The sequence below is a fragment of the Phyllostomus discolor genome, chromosome 3 (genome assembly GCF_004126475.2).
Source record: "Phyllostomus discolor isolate MPI-MPIP mPhyDis1 chromosome 3, mPhyDis1.pri.v3, whole genome shotgun sequence".
Taxonomy (NCBI): domain Eukaryota; kingdom Metazoa; phylum Chordata; class Mammalia; order Chiroptera; family Phyllostomidae; genus Phyllostomus; species Phyllostomus discolor.
Genome location: NC_040905.2, coordinates 101,880,485 through 101,898,995, shown reverse-complemented (window position 1 = coordinate 101,898,995; position 18,511 = coordinate 101,880,485). Strand labels below are relative to the sequence as shown.

General features: G+C 44.8%; 1 protein-coding gene across 5 annotated transcripts in view; it reads left to right on the top strand.

Annotated features, from left to right (window-relative positions):
- Positions 1-264: 264 nt before the first annotated feature.
- NDE1 (nudE neurodevelopment protein 1) overlaps positions 265-18,511 on the top strand; it is a 38,037-nt gene continuing 19,790 nt past the window's right edge. Inside the window, exons 1-4 of one of the 5 annotated variants that reach the window (XM_028520347.2) lie at positions 265-362; positions 7,162-7,287; positions 13,278-13,431; positions 17,896-18,044. In XM_028520347.2, the coding sequence (XP_028376148.1) occupies positions 7,202-7,287; positions 13,278-13,431; positions 17,896-18,044 (389 nt within the window). In that variant the 5' untranslated portion in view covers positions 265-362; positions 7,162-7,201. Of the gene's footprint in view, positions 363-398; positions 423-1,021; positions 1,102-7,161; positions 7,288-13,277; positions 13,432-17,895; positions 18,045-18,511 lie in introns of those variants that run through there. The other 4 variants (XM_028520356.2, XM_036020903.1, XM_036020902.1 and 1 more) reach the window with 4 other exon arrangements.

The following is an 18,511-nucleotide window of genomic DNA, read 5'->3' as shown; positions in this document are numbered from 1 at the left end:
ACTATCAAGGAGAGGGAGTCGTATTTTCTTTAAGTGTATTGGCGCCGCAAGTCCAAGCCCATTCCGGGGAGCAACCAGCATCCTCAAAGGCAGGCCAGGTCCCCGCCCAGCAGCCCAAGCCCTCTCCGGTCTCAGGGACGCCGCGTGGCCGCGCCGCGGCTGGACCCTGGAAAAAAAAAGTTTCCAAATCGCGCTGCTCTTCTCTGATTGGCCTAGGCGGACGCGGTCCCGTGGCGCAGCAGCCAATGAGCAACGCAGGCTGCGAGCGCAAGGGCGGGGGCGAGGGCCAGAGGTCTGGGCCGCACCGCCCTCTGTTGCCGCTGCTGTTGCGGTAGCCGCTAGCCTTCGTTGCCCGAGCCCGGGTAAGTGCGGAACTGCAGCGGCTACCGGGGGTGAGGGCTGCTGGGGAACCGTCGCTGCCGGTAGGAAACTCTTCTGCCCCGCTCCGCCGCCAGATGCACTCTCGGGACCCCAGGCAGAGACCCTGCGGCTCCCCTAGCTTGCGCGTCGCTTTCCGTCTGCCCGGACTCCGCCGGTCTCGGGCGCTGGACTCGAAAATCCCGCTTTTCTGGAGCCCCCCTTCCTAACTTCGTGCTTTGCCACCCTTGTGTACTCGCGCCCGGTTCCTTGCCTTTGCCAACTTTCTTTTTCTTGCTGCCCTCCTCTCCTTGACTTCCTTGGTCCTTTTGCCCCTCTCGTCTCCAGTCCTCACAGCCCCGATACTCTGCCCTACTGTCCCCTCCTATCCGAAACTCCCTTCCGTGACCCCCCCTAGTCTCTTTTCCCACCCCGTTTCTGCCCCTCCTCAAACCCCGCCACCCCCTTTTCTTCTGCTGCCCCAGTCTTCCCGTCATTCCTCTTAGCACTCTTTCTTGCCCACTACCCCACCCTGTTTTCACCCTCATTGCAGGCCTCTTTCCAAAAACCTCTTTCCTTCTTCCTCCACCTCCCTCCCTTTGGGAACTTGTTTGGACCGTAACCCCCCCCCCCCGCCCCGCGTTTCTCAGGTCTCTGCTGCAGGGTGGTTCAGATTTCCCCTGACAGCACTTTGGGGACGGATTGGATACAGGATGAAAACGCTTATTCTACAGCTTGAATGCAGTGGCTGGGCTTACGTATCTCTCTGAGGTCCTGGGAAACTCCACCAGCCCCTTGACACCGCTTTTGGGGAAGCTGCATTATCTTCTTCAGTCATCTCAGGTTCTCTGCCTCCTGAGGGTCTGAACTTCCCTCACTTCTTTGTCCAAGGGTTTGTACCAGCTTGTGCCTTTTCTATTGTACTTGTTGCCTGAGGACCATTTTAACAAGAAATGGCCTTTGTAGCATGTGCTGGGCAGATATTTGTGTTTTCCGTGCTATTTTTGTTTGTGTATTCTAGGATACGATGGCATTTTAGGACATGGGTAGGATGCTTTGAAGAGAGATTGAATCCCAGTGACTCCCAGAGACACTTGTTACCTGATATCACCCAAATACACACTGATAACCAGTTTGGAAACTTAGATCTTTCCTCTAAGTGTGTCTTTTGTGTAGGCTTAGGTCCAGATGATCTGATTCTGTGCCCTTAGTGTTTCAGGGGCCTCTGGTTGGTATATTTTATACCATTTTGGATAAGAATGTTCTTTTGCCTTAGAACATGTGAGCCAGAGAATTTACACTCCCTTTCCTCACAAGATAATTTCCTAACATGAACACACTGGTGTATGGAAAGTTGGTGTCAGCCACTAGTGCTGTGTTTGCACCCAGTGCTGATGTTAGGTGCTTTGTATCTGTCTCTCCTAGCTGTGCCAGGCATTTAATAGGTGTTCAGATATGTTGGAAAAGGGATGGAGGAGGGGAAAACTTTCCCTGGCATTTTGGTTCTGTAGAATAAAATTATCCCGGAACAATAGCTATTCTGTATTTTTGTCTGGGTTAAAATGTCAAAAGCAGTATGTGCTTACTGTAAAAATCAATGTATATGGTAGTGTGTCAGGTGCAAGTTCTCATCTTAGTGCCGGCTTTACCCACATTCTGGTACATCTTCCCAGACCCTTTGTATGCAAAGAGGGAGATAGATTTGTGAATAAAAATAGTGTCCTTTCTTGCATTTTAGTACATATACTTCTTTTTAACAACTGCATAGTTTTCCAATCAGCCCTCTGTGGACAGTTTCTCTCATTTCCACATCTGTGAATGATGATGTACAACCTTGCATGTTTGTCCTTGCATGCCTGTTTCTTAAACTGATCATTATAGACTTTGAAAGCACAAAGACAGAAGCTAGACTTGCTGATTCCTGACTAATCTTGCCCCAGTGATGTCACTTCTGCAAAGTGCAAAGCTTGCTTCATAACATAGAAGCTGTTGGAGCATGTGCTGTCATTTGGCACCTTTCTCTCCGTTCCTTTCCCTTCAGCTCTTCTGTTTGTTTTGATTGGGAAGGGGTTGGCCCAAGGTTGGGGTGGAGAGGACGGTGAGTTAATTCCTGATGGTTTATAGGTGTGTATTGCATCCTGACCAGCATGCCCCAGCTTTCTTCACTCACAGGGGAGCCAAGAGAGATTGTTTTTTCTAGTTTTGAAATCAAAGGCATTTGTTTCAAGTGTGTTTTCAGACTTTTCTATTAAGTTTAATCATAGAAAACCTGGTAAAAACATATAGTGAAACACGTTTTTTGTAGGAATAGTAGATCTAAGTTACAGAAAATAGATACTTTTCAAACCTCTTGCCCTGGTTTGTTCTTTCTTGCATGTTGTGTCACCTACAGTTGAGGTACCCATTGGATTTGCCCATGATGCTAGGGCATGATGATGTAATAGTGTATTGAGCACACAAGTTAAGAGATTGAATGTCTGTAGCACAAGTGAAATAAATGCATGCAGTATCTGTTTTTAAGATAGTGGGTACAAAGTTGTATATACTGTTAACAAGAGTTAACATCTTCTTGTCACAGTGCCTTTTAAAAGACTGTGGGCCAAATGAATAAGTGAATTTGACTTCTAATCAGTCTGTTTACAACCCCAGGGAGACCTCAAGCTTGAATTTAAAGACAACCCCCTGCACCCCCGCCCTTGCCCTGGGTCTGGTTTGCCACTGCTGTTCACTTGCACCAAAGGAGATGCCCAAGATACAGCATTTCTGCTCCAGCGTCTTCTAAGAATGCAAATGGTTGTCTTGCTTAATCTTACAGTTGAATGGCTAAAAAGGGATAAAGTTGTTTGAAGCTGACTTGTTAAACGCCCAGCACATAACAAATAGAAGGGGATGGTAAAGTTCAATAGGTAATGCTGGGAGAAGGGAAACTCTGCAAGTCATCTTACCTGCTTTCTGTGAAGAATAATTCACATTAGAACTTTCTGAGACACTTTCATATGGCAAAGGAAAACTTATATTTTTAAGACTGCCTTTTCAAAAGATAGTGAAGTTCAGCTATTACTTCTTCTCTCTTGGCCTGTAGTATATATTTTTTCTTCCCTAAAGATTGTTTTTTAAAATGCAAGGCATTTGGTTGAAATGCCAGGCCTGTAGTTTTTGCCCTTTAGTTGGAGTCAGAGATTGTACAAGCTGTGACATAAGCCCAGGTGTCTGCATAGTTTCTCCCCAGAACCTGAAGTCCAAAAACCAGATCCCTCCTATCAGCATGGTTATAATTAGAACCCTTCCTACAGCGGAAGGGCCTCCTAAAACATGACAAATTCATTTCTTTCCTGAGGGTTCAGTTTTAAGGCTCACTGGCCATGGTAACTGTTTTAAGAAGTCCTTTTAATAAACTCATCTGTCATAAGAGTGCAGGATGAAGGTTATTAAACTCCAGTAACTACATCAGATACTCTTTATCATGTAAAAATTGGGGGAAGAGGTAGTTTCAAACATGGTATCCTCTCCTCCCATTCCTTCCCATTAAGCAGATGGTACTCAGGTGCTGGAGAGGTTTTCCCCATCCTGATAAGCATTGTAGGATTTACAGATGTAATTTATAAACTAACCTTCAGAGGGCTTCTTGCTTTTTGCCTTCCTTAATGTCATATTCCCTTCTAGCTAGTGGCCAATCTCTGTCTTCCCCTATGTGCATTCATTCCACAGCGTTTATTAAATGCCTGTTAGATGCCAGACATTATTCTAGGTTTGGAGGTTATAAAAGACAGAGAAGGTCCCTGTGTTTAATAACTGACATTCCAGTAAGGGAAGATAAACAAAAACAAAACATATAAAGTAACAAAGCAAGGGTTATGATAGTGAAGGGCTGAAGTGGGTATTTGCTGGTATTCAAATAAGGTCTCTCTGTGGAAGACGTTTTAGCTGAGATCTGAATGGCAAGATGGAAACCTGCTGAGAAGAGATCTGAAGGAAAAGCATTCCAGGCAGAGAGAACAGCAAATGCAAAGGCCCTGAGGTAGGGTGAGCTTGGTGTGTTCAAGGAACAAGAAGAAGGTGGTGTAGCTGGAGCCTAAGAAAGGGGAGGGGTAGGAGGGTGTGAAATGTTTAAAAGAAGTGACAGGGACTAATTATGTTGAACCTTGTACACGATCTTTTTCCAAACAGCAGAAAAAGTCAGTGTACATTCATTGTTCCTAGTTCCTCACTTTCTCACCCGACTGTACTCAGACTTCCTCCCGTGCCATGCACTTGTCCTTAATAAGACCGTTAGTGGCCACACAGTGCTCAGTCACATAGAGTTGTATGGGCTCTGTGCTCTGGACACTATAGACGTTGGTTTGGTGACTACATATTAGCTGCAATCTGGACTCACTAGAGCTTATGGCCTGAGCAGGGAGCACCATACCCAGGTTTATTCTTACCTGTCACCATCTTAATTACTGTTATTTACTGTAGGTACTCCATTCTATTTATTTCCAGCAAACAAGATCTATCACTCCATGTATGAATTAGAACTCTCTTGTGACAGAGATCCAACCCTAACTGGTACAGTCAAGATGGGGAGTACATTCTTTCTCATAATCATAAATTAGGGACAGCTGGATCTGGGTGCTCAAACAATATCATCAGGACCCAGTCTCTCCACCTCTTGGTCCCACTTTCTCAGGCCGTCTCCTCTTTCTCAGGCTGTCTCCTCTCATGGTAGAATGAGGGCTGGCACTCTGGGCTTACCTCCTGCTATCTAACAAATCCTAGCGGGAAAAGGGAGTTCGTGTCTTTCTTTTCCCCCAAGCTTTATGGATATAATTGACATATGACATTGTGTAAATTTAAGGTGTACCACATGATGATTTTATATATGTATCAATGTATATAGCAAAGTGATTATTACAGTAACGTTAGTTAACACTTCTAAAGAGTTTGTTTCTTGAAAGCTCTGCGAAAGGTCTGGTTCTGGACACTTACTGGCTTACCTTGAGTTAGGCCCACTTATTGTTGGCTCAGCTTGAGTTAAGTCCACACCTGAGCCAATGATTTGTTCAGCTTGCGTGAGGCTGATCCCTTTCATTGGCTCAGCGTTGGTTAGGCCCACCCCGGAGCCAGTTACTGATGCTGGTGGCATGAGTAGTCATGTGCCTTCTCTCAGATACAAAAGGTGATGTCAAGTTCCTCTGAACCTCATGGGGTGAGTGTAGGGTCAGTTCCCCCAAGGGAATATTTGGGTGCTATTACAGAAAGATGGAAGAAGGAATTCTGACCTGGAAAAAAAATTAATAGTTGACAGCTTTCTGTACCATTTGGCTTCTCTACTTAGATCAAGTTTTCAGAGAAACTGTTCTCCAGAAGGGGGTAGGTGTGAGGGCACAGGGCATACTTTCTCCAATTAGGAAAGGGAGAGAAATTAGGAGAGAAAGAAGATACACATACAGGTAGTAGCAAATGCAGAGTTAGCAATAAGTGCTGTGCTTGAGTATAGGTATTATTCAACTTCTGCCCAGGATCCAGAAGTTGGTGATTGTGTCTGTGCCATCACTAACATATTTAGCTGAATGTCTTTTACAGTTAGCCCAAAATATAGCTTGTTGGTTATGCCTTGCAAAGTGAGGGGTGTGTTCATTCTTTTGTTCCCAAGGACACATACTGCAGACTGTAAGCTCTCTTGAAGGAAGGAAGGAAGGGACCTTGGAAGCATCTAATTTGGATTCCTGATGACCTTTCAATGGGCTCAGAGCCTTACATAAATTCAGAAAATAAGCTGTTACATCCAAAGGCTCTATCAGCGGGAGTCTATAAACTGACAACTGTTTATAGAATATGTAGTATAGAGTAGAATATGTTTCCTAACCTCTGCTCTGGATATCTCAAAGTCCTCAAAGCCAAGGCCCTATCTTCCACTCCCTTTTAGCTACTGTCAAATTTGTCTCCTTTTCTTCTCACACCCAGTTCTCCAAAATCCCGTGGGCTTTCTCTTCCTTACCTCCTACATAATTCTCCACCCAGTTTATTTCTCCTCCCTCCTCCACTGTGCTGAAACTATTCTTGCTCACATTACCAGTGACCAACATTTTGCTAAGTCTGGTGGATGTTTTCCAATCCTTATCTTACCACCTTCTCTGTTTCATGGATACTGTAGAATGTTTCCCTTTCCCCCTTGAAACTATCTACTCCAGGACAGCTGACTCTTCCTGATTCTTATTTCTCTTTGTTTCTCCTCTCTCCTCCGATTACCATTTCTTTCCTTGCCCCCCTTTCAAATACTGGCATTCCTCAGAATTCAATAAATAGTCCTCATTAGATCCTCCAGTGGTTCCATCACAAGAGAGGGAAGTACCAGCTTTAAACTCATGACTCTTAAATTTGCATTGTTAGCCCAGACTTGACCCGAGTTTCAGATTCAGTGTCGCATCTAGATGTGCCATGGGCATGTCAGACTAATAATGTCCCAAACTTGGGTCATTATCCCTGAGCCCTGAAGATTTTCCTTCTGATGTTCTGCATTTCTGCATCTCTGGTGATGGGGGCAGTGTTGGCACCCTGTTGCCCAAGCTAGAACCCCAGAAGATGTCCTTACCTCCATCTTTTCCTTATTTCCCCTCTTCCCAATGTGGTAAGTCAGCAAATCCTGACAGTTTTCTCTCTCCATGGAATGAAACATGAAGGTGGGCTGTATCTTGTCTTGGTTTAGTTTTAGTGTTTTGGCAATGTTTTATCATTTAATCCAATGTAAAGTTCAGGAATTTTCTCCCCCAATAATGTTCAGCTATTTAACCAGAATAATAATGTTAAAACTTTCTTTCCTAGACACTATGCAATAAGAAGAGTGACCTCTTCTCCCGTTTTCATGATGGAGGACTCTGGGAAGACGTTCGGCTCTGAGGAAGAAGATGCTAACTATTGGAAAGATCTGGCAATGACCTACAAGCAAAGGTCAGTTCACCAAAGTTCATGCTGTCTTTTCTTCCCGTAATGATAGCAGCATTCATTTTGTGCGGTGGGTTGGGGCATATTATGTGAGAAGCACTGTGAAGGCTTAGCATATATTATCTCAGTTAAATCTCAAAACTGCCCTATGAAACAACCATTATCAACACATTGTACAAATGAGGAAACTGAGCCTCAGTGAAGACAAGTAATTTGCCAGGTCACACAGCCAGTAAGATGCAGAGCTAGAATTTAAACTCCAAAGCCTGTGGTCCTGAGCAAACTACTACTTCCCATCTTATTTTGTGTCAGAGTTTTATCACTTCTGGGATGCCATATCTGGTCAGTGCTTTGTGTGTGAGGAAGGAACTCCCTGTGCCTAGCAGAATGGGTTGTTACAGATTATAAAACCTGAAACCAGTGTTTCAGTGCTCATATCTGGGAGTCGTGTGTGTGTATGTGTTCAGCACTGTTTCTTTTATTTCTCATGGACTCATAATCTCCTCGTGGAAGTCATATTCCAGTTCATCAAATTTCTTTGTTCTTAGTTTGACTTAAGGTTAAACTCAGGCTGGTGTTAAAAAACAAAATGTCCCTTGTGTTTTAAGGATTGAGCAGCTAGAACTGGGTATTTGGGATGGGGTAAGGACACTTTATGTGTGTCTTACCTGCCATTAAGTTGGTTCCAACTCTGTTAGTGATGTCCACAATATCCTGTCCTCAGCCAACCTACTCAGCTCCTACAGATTCAAGCCTATGGCTTCTTTTATGGAGTCAGTCCGTCTGATGTTTGGCCTTCCTCTTTTCCTGCTGCCTTCTGTTTTCCCCAGGGTTATTATCTCTCCCCACCCCAAAATTTTCATTTTTATTTTATTTTATTGGGTTCCTTTCTTCCAGTTTTATTGAGATATAATTGATATTTATCTCCTGTACACCTCATTGTACTTTTGGTAAATAAAATTTTTTAAAATTTTATTTTAATAGTTGTTGAAGTACAGTTTTCTGTCCTTTACTGCCATCCCAGCCCATCCACCCATTCCTCCCCACCTCCCTCCCATTTCTACCCCCCCCTAGTTTTTGTCCATGTGTCCTTTATACTTGTTCCTGTGTGAATAAAATTTTGATGACAGAACCAAGCCATATATTCATTGGGGACAAGTCAAATGATATCTTGACACTTATGTAGGCAAGTCACATGAGAACATCGGGTTGCTTATTTGCTCTTGACCTGAGTGAAGTCGGCCAGTAACTGAGTTAAATTCAGTTCTCTCAAAACTCCGTATCTTCAGACTTTGGATGGTGCGTTAGTCCTGTTGGGCCTAGGTTTCCACTCATATCTTCATTGTTTGGATTTGATTTTATCTTAAATTTTTAAAAATATATTTTATTGATTATGCTATTACAGTTGTCCCATTTCCCCCCTTCATTCCCCTCCACCCTGCATACCCTCTCCCACCCACATTCCCCCCCTTTAGTTCATGTCCATGTGTCAAAAGTTCTTTAGCTTCTACCTTTCACATTCTATTCTTGCCTTCCCCGTCTATTTTTTACCTACCATCTATGCTACTTATTCTCCATACCTTTTCCCCCCTCTCTCCTCCTCCCATTCCCCTGTTGCTAACCCTCCATGTAATCTCCATTTCTGTGGTTCTGTTCCTGTTCTAGTTGTTTGCTTAGTTTCTTTTGGTTTTTGTTTTAGGTGTGGTTGTTAATAATTGTGAGTTTGCTGTCATTTTACTATACATGTTTTTTATCTTCTTTTTCTTAGATAAGTCCCTTTAACATTTCATAAAATAAGGGCTTGGTGATGATGAACTCCTTTAACTTGAGCTTATCTGAGAAGCACTTTATCTGCCCTTCCATTCTAAATGAAAGCTTTGCTGAATAGAGCAATCTGGAATGTAGGTCCTTGCCTTTCATGACTTGGAATACTTCTTTCCAGCCCCTTCTTGCCTGTAAGGTCTCTTGAGAAATCAGCTGACAGTCTGATGGGAACTCCTTTGTAGGTTACTGTCTCCTTATCTCTTGCTGCTTCTAGGATTCTCTCCTTCTTTTTTACCTTGGCTAATGTAGTTATGATGTGCCTTGGTGTGTTCCTTCTTGGGTTAAACTTCGTTGGGACTCTCTGAGCTTCCTGGATTTCCTGGAAGTCTATTTCCTTTGCGAGATTGGGGAAGTTCTCCTTTATTATTTGTTCAAATAAGTTTTCCACTGGTTGCTCTTCCTCTTCTCCTTCTGGTACCCTTATAATTCGGATGTTGGATTGTTTAAAGATGTCCTGGAGGTTCCTAAGCGTCTCCTCATTTTTTTGAATTCTTATTTCTTCATTCTTTTCTGTTTGGTTGTTTCTTTCTTCCTTCTGGTACACTCCACTGATGTGAGACCCAGCTTTCATTCCATCACTATTGGTTCCCTGTGCATTTTCCGTCATTTCACTTGTTGTAGCCTTCATTTTTTTCATCTAATTTGCGACCAAAATCAACCAATTGTGTGAGCTTCCTGATCACCAGTGTTTTGAACTGTGCATCTGATAGATTGGCTATCTCTTGGTCACTTAAAAGTACTGGTTGTGAGGCTTTCAATTCTGTTTGAGCCAAACTTTTTTTCCCCTCCTTTGGTCTGGTCATGCCTGTTACATATGAGGGGCAGAGCCACCCCAGTTGCTGGGTTGTGACGTATGTGGGGGGATGCCCGAGAGGGAACAATGGTGCTTGCTCCGCTCTCTGTCGAACCTCAGTCCCTTCCTCTGCTTCCCCCCCAGCAAACTGGGCCCCTGTGGTTCCAATTCCCATGTGGGTGGGTTTGTGCACCCTGTGGGACTTTCCAAGGACCTTTCCTGTCAGGCTGGGAGTTTCTCCCTGTGCCTCAACCCTCACAGGTGCTTTCAATCAGTGCCCCAAGGCTCTACTTCCCAGCGCTGTGATCCTGGGTTGAGTGTAGTGCCTTGCTTCACAGTTGCCACCTTGCTGGGTCTGCCAGTTGCCACTCCTCAGCTGGGGTCTGCCAGCTGCCGCTTGCACGCTTGGGGTCTGCCCCCTGCAGTCTTGCGTTCCCTGCCGATGCCTTACATGCCCGGTCCAAATGCTCACTGTTGTCCGCACTCCAACCCATACTGGCTGCCCAACTCCACCCCTCCTACTGTTCTGGATGAACGTGTCTATTTTAACTTCTTGGTTGTCTGACTTCCATTCAGATCAGTTTTCTATCAGTTCTGGTTGTTACTCTGTTTCTAAATTGTTGTTGTCCCTATCTTGGTTGTGCAAGGAGGCACAGTGTGTCTACCTATGCCTCCATCTTGGCCCAGGGTTATTGTCTTTTCCAAAGAATCTTGTTTCTTGTGATGTGTCTAAAGTAGCCTCAGTTTTGTCATTTTTGCCTCCAGCGATGTTTCAAGATGTAATCTGCTCTAGGAGCCACCTGATAGTCTTTCTGGTGGTCCAGAGTATCTGTATAGCTCTCCTCCAACACCACATTTTACGTGAGTCGGTTTTTTTACTGTCGACCGCCTTCACTGTCCAACTTTCACATCTGTACATAGTATCAATAATTGGGAATACAAAGGTGTGGATGATCTTAGCCTTAGTATCTAATGATACATCTTTGTTCTTGATGGCCATTCCTAATTCTTTTGAGTCTCAGCCTTCTCAATTTCTTGGCTGCAGTCTCCATTTGAATTGATGACTAAACCAAGATAAGCAAAATCTTTAACAAATTTGATGTCTTCATTGTCCGTGTTAAAGTTGTATATTTTGTTCTATAGGCATGATTTTTATCTTCTTTTTTTAAAATATATTTTATTGATTATGCTATTACAGTTGTCCCATTTCCCCCCTTCTCTCCCCTCCCCCCTGTACCCCCCTCCCACCCACATTTCCCCCATTTAGTTCATGTCCATGTATCATACTTATGAGTTCTTTAGTTTCTGCATTTCCCGTACTATTCTTGCCCTCCCCCTATCTATTTTCAACCTACATTCTATGCTACTTATTCTCTATACCTTTTCCCCCTCTCCTCCTCCCACCCCACTGCTGCTAACTCTCCATGTGCCCTCCATTTCTGTGGTTCTGTTCCTGTTCTAATTGTTTACTTAGTTTCTTTTGGTTTTGCTTTAGGTGTGGTTGTTAATATTTGTGAGTTTGCTGTCCTTTTAATATACATGTCTTTCCTTTATCTTCTTTTCTTAGATAAGTCCCTTTAGCATTTCATAAAATGAGGGCTTGGTGATGATGAACTCCTTTAACTTGACCTTATCTGAGAAGCACGTTGTCTGCCCTTCCATTCTAAATGAAAGCTTTGCTGAATAGAGCAATCTGGAATGTAGGTCCTTGCCTTTCATGACTTGGAATACTTCTTTCCAGCCCCTTCTTGCCTGTAAGGTCTCTTGAGAAATCAGCTGACAGTCTGATGGGAACTCCTTTGTAGGTTACTGTCTCCTTATCTCTTTCTGCTTCTAGGATTCTCTCCTTCGTTTTTGCCTTGGCTAATGTAATTATGATGTGCCTTGGAGTGTTCCTTCTTGGGTCCAACTTCTTTGGGGCTCTCTGAGCTTCTTGGATTTCTTGGAAGACTATTTCCTTTGCCAGATTGGGGAAGTTCTCCTTTATTATTTGTTCAAATATGTGCTCAATTTGTTGCTTTTCCCCTTCCGATTCTGGTACCCCTATAATTCGGATATTGGAACGTTTAAAGGTGTCTTGGATGCTCTTAATCTTTTCCTTGATTTTTTGAGTTCTTATTTCATCATGCTTTCCTGCTTGGTTGATTCTATCTTCCTTCTGGTCCACTGTATTGTTTTGAGATTCATATTCCTTCCTTTCACTATTGGCTCTCCCCCGCGTATCTTCCTGCATCTCTTTTATGGTAACCTGCATCCTTTCATCTAAATTGCGCCCCAAATCAACCAATTCTGTGAGCTTTCTGATCACCAGTGTTTTGAACTGCGCATCTGATAGATTGGCTATTTCTTGGTTGCTCAAAAGGATGAGTCCTGGGGGACTGATCTGCTCTATTGAAAACATGTTTTTCCCCTGTCTCTCCTTTTTTTTTTTTTTTCCTGGTCTGGTTGCTCTTGTTACGGTGGGGGGCGGAGCCTTAGGTGTTCACTGGGGCTGGGCACCCCAGTCGCTAGATTGTGACGTTATATGTGGGGGTGGGGACGGGAGAAAACAATGGCGATAGTTCCGTTCTCCTGGACTCAGACCCTTCTCTGGGCTCCCGGGCTGCGAGTTCTGCCCTGGTCCACAATCGCTAACCCCTCTGGGTCTGCCTGCCGCAGCTTGTGTACTACTCAGGGATCACTGCTGCGTTCTTGCACCCCGGATGGCTGTCGCGCCAATTTCGCGCCAAACTTTCCCCGACCTCCGCGTGCCCTCGACCCAAGCCAGCCCTGCGCCTGCCCGGCTCGTCTTCTCCTGCCCGTCTGGATGAATGCGTCTACTTCAACTTCTTAGTTGCCCGACTTCCATTCAGATAAATCCTCTGCCGGATCTGGGCATTATTCTGACTGTAAATTATTGTTGTTCTAATCTTGGTTGTGCGAGGAGGTACGGTGCGTCCACCTATTCCTCCATCTTGCTAGAAGTCGATTTTTATCTTCTTTATGGACACATTATAGTGGTGTGATAAGGGACGTGTTATAAATAATCAAACTTCTACTTATAAATAAATGTGAAGAAGATACATAATCCAAAGTATATTACTACATGTTAGGCTCAAACATATATGTTGAATGAAAGAATGAAGAGTGAATTGATTAAGAAATGTCTCTGGCTCCATGCATTCTTGAGTTCAGGTCCAAGCTCTATTTCTGATTTCCTGTGTGACCTTGAGACAAGTCATTCATCTTGTCTAAACCTCATCTTTTCATTTGTAACATGAGGATAATGATACTTTGTGCCTTAAAAGGTAATTGAATAAAGCACTGATTTATGTATAAGACTTAGCATCATGTAAATGCTCAGTATATTCTTATTTGACATCTGGGAATTCTGCTGTAGGGCAGAGAATACACAAGAAGAGCTCCGAGAGTTCCAGGAGGGGAGCCGAGAATATGAAGCTGAATTGGAGACACAGCTACAACAAATTGAAACCAGGAACAGGGACCTCCTGTCAGAAAATAACCGCCTTCGCATGGAGCTAGAAACCATCAAGGTGAGGGGGCGAGAGGAAATGCACTCAGGTAGTGACAGGCTTCTAGTGTGGCGTGTGTGACTGGGAAAGGGAGTCCTGCAGAGCGGGGGGCTGTGCCCTGGGCTCACTCCCACCACCAGGCTTGTTGGGTGGATGTAGTAGTTAAACTGTTTATGTCTCAGGAGCTCTGTGAGAAGCAGGTCACACACATGTCCCCAGAGCCATTCTTGGATTGTCTATAATAACCTAATAAAGCATGTGCAAAGTGAACAGTTTTAGAGTGTGGAGTGTTCCTAGAATTGTTGATCGTTGTATTATAAGGTCCAGGGTTATACTGTCCAGCGTGGTAGCCTCTAGGCACAAGTGGCTATTGACATTTAAATTAATTAAAATAAAATAAGTAAAAATTCAATTCTGCAGTTATACTGGCCACATTTCAAGTGCTCTGTAGCCGTATGTCTGTAGTGGGTCTCATTATTGGACAGAGAGGCTGGAGAATGTTTCCGTCATAACAGAAAGTTCTGCTGGACAGTGCCAGCAGGTTCCTCAACCTGGACAGGATTGACATTTGAGGCCAGTTCTTCATTGTAAGGGCTGAGTTTTGCATTGTAGGATGTTTAGCAGAATCCCTGGTCTCCACCCACTAGATGCCAGTGGCAGCCCTTCTCCCAGGTGTAACAGCCAAAAATACCTGCAGACATGGCTGAGTATCTGGAGAAGCACTGCTCTAAAAGGGTAAAGACTGCCTTCTTGGATCTTCCGCAGGGCTTAGCACGTGATCACTGAGTGTAACCCTGCTCCCTAGAAACTGTGGCTGCCGGTCCTCACTGCCAGGCAGATCACCTCACCAGCTTCGTAAACACCAGACAGGCCAGAATCCACCCCCGTTCTGAGACTCCCGCTCTGAGACTCCCGTTCTCATTAAGTCTGGGTGTGGCCTCAGCACTGGCTGCATGTCTTTTCATTTATCTCTCTTTTTAATAAAGCTCCCATGTAAATTTCGATGATCTGCCTTGGGAAAGTGCCCAGGCCCCACAGTGTGGGCCAGGGCAGGGTGTGGTGGAAAGAGATGTGCTGCTGGCTCTCTGGAAGCTCCTTGGGGAAGACAAACCTCACCCCACGAAGCACTTAGGGAAAAGATGCTAAGTTGCGTATTACTGACCATGAGATCCTCCTGAGAGAGAAGGGCCTACATGGGTTGGAAACAGCTTCTTGGAACCACTGGGGAGGGACTTGAGCTGTTGTTTGAAGATGGGGTGGGTGGGCAGGGGGTGTGTAGAGCTAGCAGCTTGGTGCCCAGGATTGATAAAGAGTTCATCTGGACCTGCCACAGACATGGTCAAGGATGAGTGTCAAGTGGACCTTGAGAGTCCTGCTTTACTGATACATGGGAAGAAGTGAGACTGAAAAATGGATTGGGGATTGAGAGATGGGGAGGGACAGAAGAAAGACCCCAAAGACCTTGGAAGCTGAGGAGTAGAAGTCAAGCCTTTATGTTGTAGACGACAGAGTCCAAAGTAACTGTCTGCAGATCAGTCTGGCCCATAGATGCTGTTTGCTCTGCCGGTGGTGGTTTTTATTCAACATTTATCATGAAGATTTTTAAGCACACAGCAAAGTTGAAAGAATTTTCCAGTAAACACCTGTATATCTGCCACCCCAGCTCTACCAGTAACCTTTGCCATACTTTTTATTACGTATCTGTGCATCCATCAATCTGTCTTACGATTTGATGCATTTCAAAGTGAAGTGCACGCATCTAGACACTGCCTGGTAAATACATACTTCAACATGTTATTAGTAACTAGAGTTGGGGGTTTATTTACAGTTTATTCTTTTGATAGTAAAATTTGTATCTTTAATATCAACGTTTGAAGTTGTAAGGCTGTAAAAATCTGGAATTCCGATTTCCTTTGAGTGGTGGCAGATCTGGACACACAAGGCCTTCATTCTTCCATAGCAGCAAAAGGCCGAGTGGTGATTGCTTAGACAGAGCAAGCATTCTCCAGTTCACCCCAGCCCCTACCACTGTGACCCCCATCCCCCACCTCCAGCACTGAAGGATAAGTGTCACCTTCTCTATTCTTACACATGGCCCACTTCACGCATTTTGTTAACAGCCTGACTCCTGCAGGCATGAGTATTTGATCCCTGCCATAGACATTGAGAACTTATAGTTCTTAAATTTAAGAGGACTCAGAGATGGAAAACTAGGGAAAGAAGATCAGTGGTATGGCCACTGATTTAGAAAGGGAAGGGGGTCCTCCATGGACGCTGAATAAATATCAAGCTATTACTAAGTAAGTAACGGCTTCAAAACTGAGCCTTTGAACCTGTAGAAGACCTTCATTCCAACCATGTGACAGATCCATGAGACTTAGAGCATAGAACAAGGAAAGAAATAGAAATACCCAAAGTGCCACCAGCCCTTATTTGTCACCTAAGAGAAATGTATTCAACTGAATAAGCCTCTTGATAACAGGCTTATTCATCACAAGTTGAATAAAAAAGCCTGTAAGGGATCAGACAGAGCATCTATTGATGCCTCCATCAGCTGACAGCTCATTATAATTAGCCCCAAATGAAAGCACAACATGTGAGCAACAGCTTTTCATGTCCACAAGTTCAAAGGACATCCTTTGAATCATTACGCTGGTGGAGAAGCCCGTTAACTGCATCTTCTGAGAACCTGAGTTTGAATTTAGGTTAATAACCTAGGATTCTGCACCTTCTCATTTTATCTGGAGGTGCACCCACCTAAAGGGTGTGGGGCCCTCAGAGCCATGCCTGGGAATTGGCTGTGCACAGGCCCTGCTTGCCTCGGGGGGGCGCCTCTTCTGCTCACGGACAGGAAGCGGAGTATCAGGGGACACAGCAGGCTGAGCACGTGGAATGCCCTCCATGTCCTCACCCTGCAAATCTGATCTTCTGTGGGCGTTGCCCTTCACACTGACTGTCCACGCCTCTCTGACCTAGACACCATTACATCATTCTAGCAACAGCTTTGTTTACTCAACTGGGTAAAGAAAAGGCAGGAGTGTGCTTGTTTTTCTTAACTTTCTGATTAGACTTCGGCCTTTCCTGTGGGAAGTGGGTGTTTTCTTTCATGTGTGTGGATGAAGGAAGTGTAGTAAGGGTGTTTGGTGAAGATGGAGGGAGGGGGAGAAGGAAGGAAAAAGGGAGAGAGATTGACACCTATATCACCTGGCCTGAAGTGGTGAGGGCAGTTTATCATAGTTGTTTTTCTTTTCTTTCAAGAGAACAAGCCCAGGTGGCCCAGGTTGGATCTTGGCTCAGTTATTTGCTACCAGTTGTCTTTGGGCTAATTCAATAACTGAACCTCAGTCCCCACATCTCTGAGCATGGCATTAAATGAGGCAGTGTAACCCTGGCTGGCATAGCTCAGTGGATTGAGCTCGGGCTGCGCACCAAAGTGTCGCAGGTTCGATTCCCAGTCAGGGTACATGCCTGGATTGCAGGCCATGACTCCCAGCAACTGCACATTGATGTTTATCTCTCTCTCTCTCTCTCTCTCCCTTCCCTCTCTAAAAATAAATAAAAAAAAAATGAGGCAGTGTAATTAGCCTACTGAACCCAGAGGCTGCCGTGTAGTAAATGATAAATGTTAGCTGCTAGATCTTGGAAAGTACCAAGCTTCCTTTCATAATTTATAACAGGGTTTTTTCCTCTTTTTGCTCTTTTCCTCCCTCCCTTCCTTCCTTTCTCCCCTCTCCCAGAGGTCCAGAAGTTCTTCTAACTTCCCCATGCTGCAGGGGGAGTGTTCTGGATCACAAAGTCAGAACAATTGTCAGACTAAGTACATGATGTCCTGCCCTTATTGTGTGGCACATGCAGCCAAACTCATTGTGCTCCCTGATGTTCTCTTTGTGATCCAGGGATGTCATGTGACATGGAATCATATTGCCCTCATGGACGAGGCTTGGAGAGGTTTATGTGGCTTTCTATGGCTGTGGACACCTTGAGCAAAGTGATTGCTTTGAAGATAGTTGGGTGCTTCTTGACACCAGAGGCTGCAAAGGCAGGTTTGAGAGGAGGCAAGATACAAGATGCTGCGGGAGCTGGGAGACAGGAAGCACTCCGGACGACAGAGCCCCGTTTTGCCTTCCTCTGTCACAGACTTAAGAGTCCACATCTGTGGAGAAAAGATTCTGTGGACTGCAGTTAGGCACCTTCCCTGGCTGTGGCAGGAGGGTGGGAGAGGAAGGCTGAAGCTTCTTCAGTGAGTGTGATGGGAGGACTGGTCCCACGAAGTCCCTGTGATGACAGAGGTAACTCCCCGAAAGAAGTCAGGGTGCTGGCAGACTGGAGAATGGGGGGAATGGAAACTCAGTGTCTAAAAAACAACATGTGTCTGCTACAACAGGAGTGCCTTCAGTGTTTTAAGGAGATGGCACGGAAGGGGGAGATAACTAGAGCTGATCAGAAGTCTTAAATCGTTCACTCACTGTTGATTTTGTCATTCAGGAGAAGTTTGAGGCGCAGCATTCCGAAGGCTACCGGCAGATCTCCGCCTTAGAGGATGACCTAGCCCAGACAAAGGCCATTAAAGATCAGCTGCAGAAATACATCCGAGAGCTGGAGCAAGCAAATGATGACTTGGAGAGAGCGAAACGGTACGTCAGGGTGGAGGAAACAGGTCTTGGAGCCTTTTGTCGCTGCCTTTTGCCTCCAGCACCCTGGGACCCAGGCCCTGCTTTGAGAATTAGAGAATCCAGCAGTGAGTGAAACCGAGCCAGTGCCCTTATGGATTGCACAGTCTCATAGGCCAATACGCGCAACTTAATTACAGCAGTAAGTCCAGGATGTCACAGGGGCAAGTGACAGGATATCTTAATTTGGCCATTGGTGAGAGAGTGTCTGGCAAGGCTTCCCAAAGGAAATGCCATGGAGACGAAGAACAAGGGGTGCATAGGCGTTATTCAGGGGAAGAGTGGGAGGTGAGAAGGTTCCAGGAAGAAGGACAAGCATGTGCGACTTAAATAAGGCCCTAAGGTAAGAAGGAAAGAAGCCTGTTCAAAAACAGTACTTCTTAAATTGATATTCTATTATTTAGCAGAATACTAACAGTAGTAAAACTAAC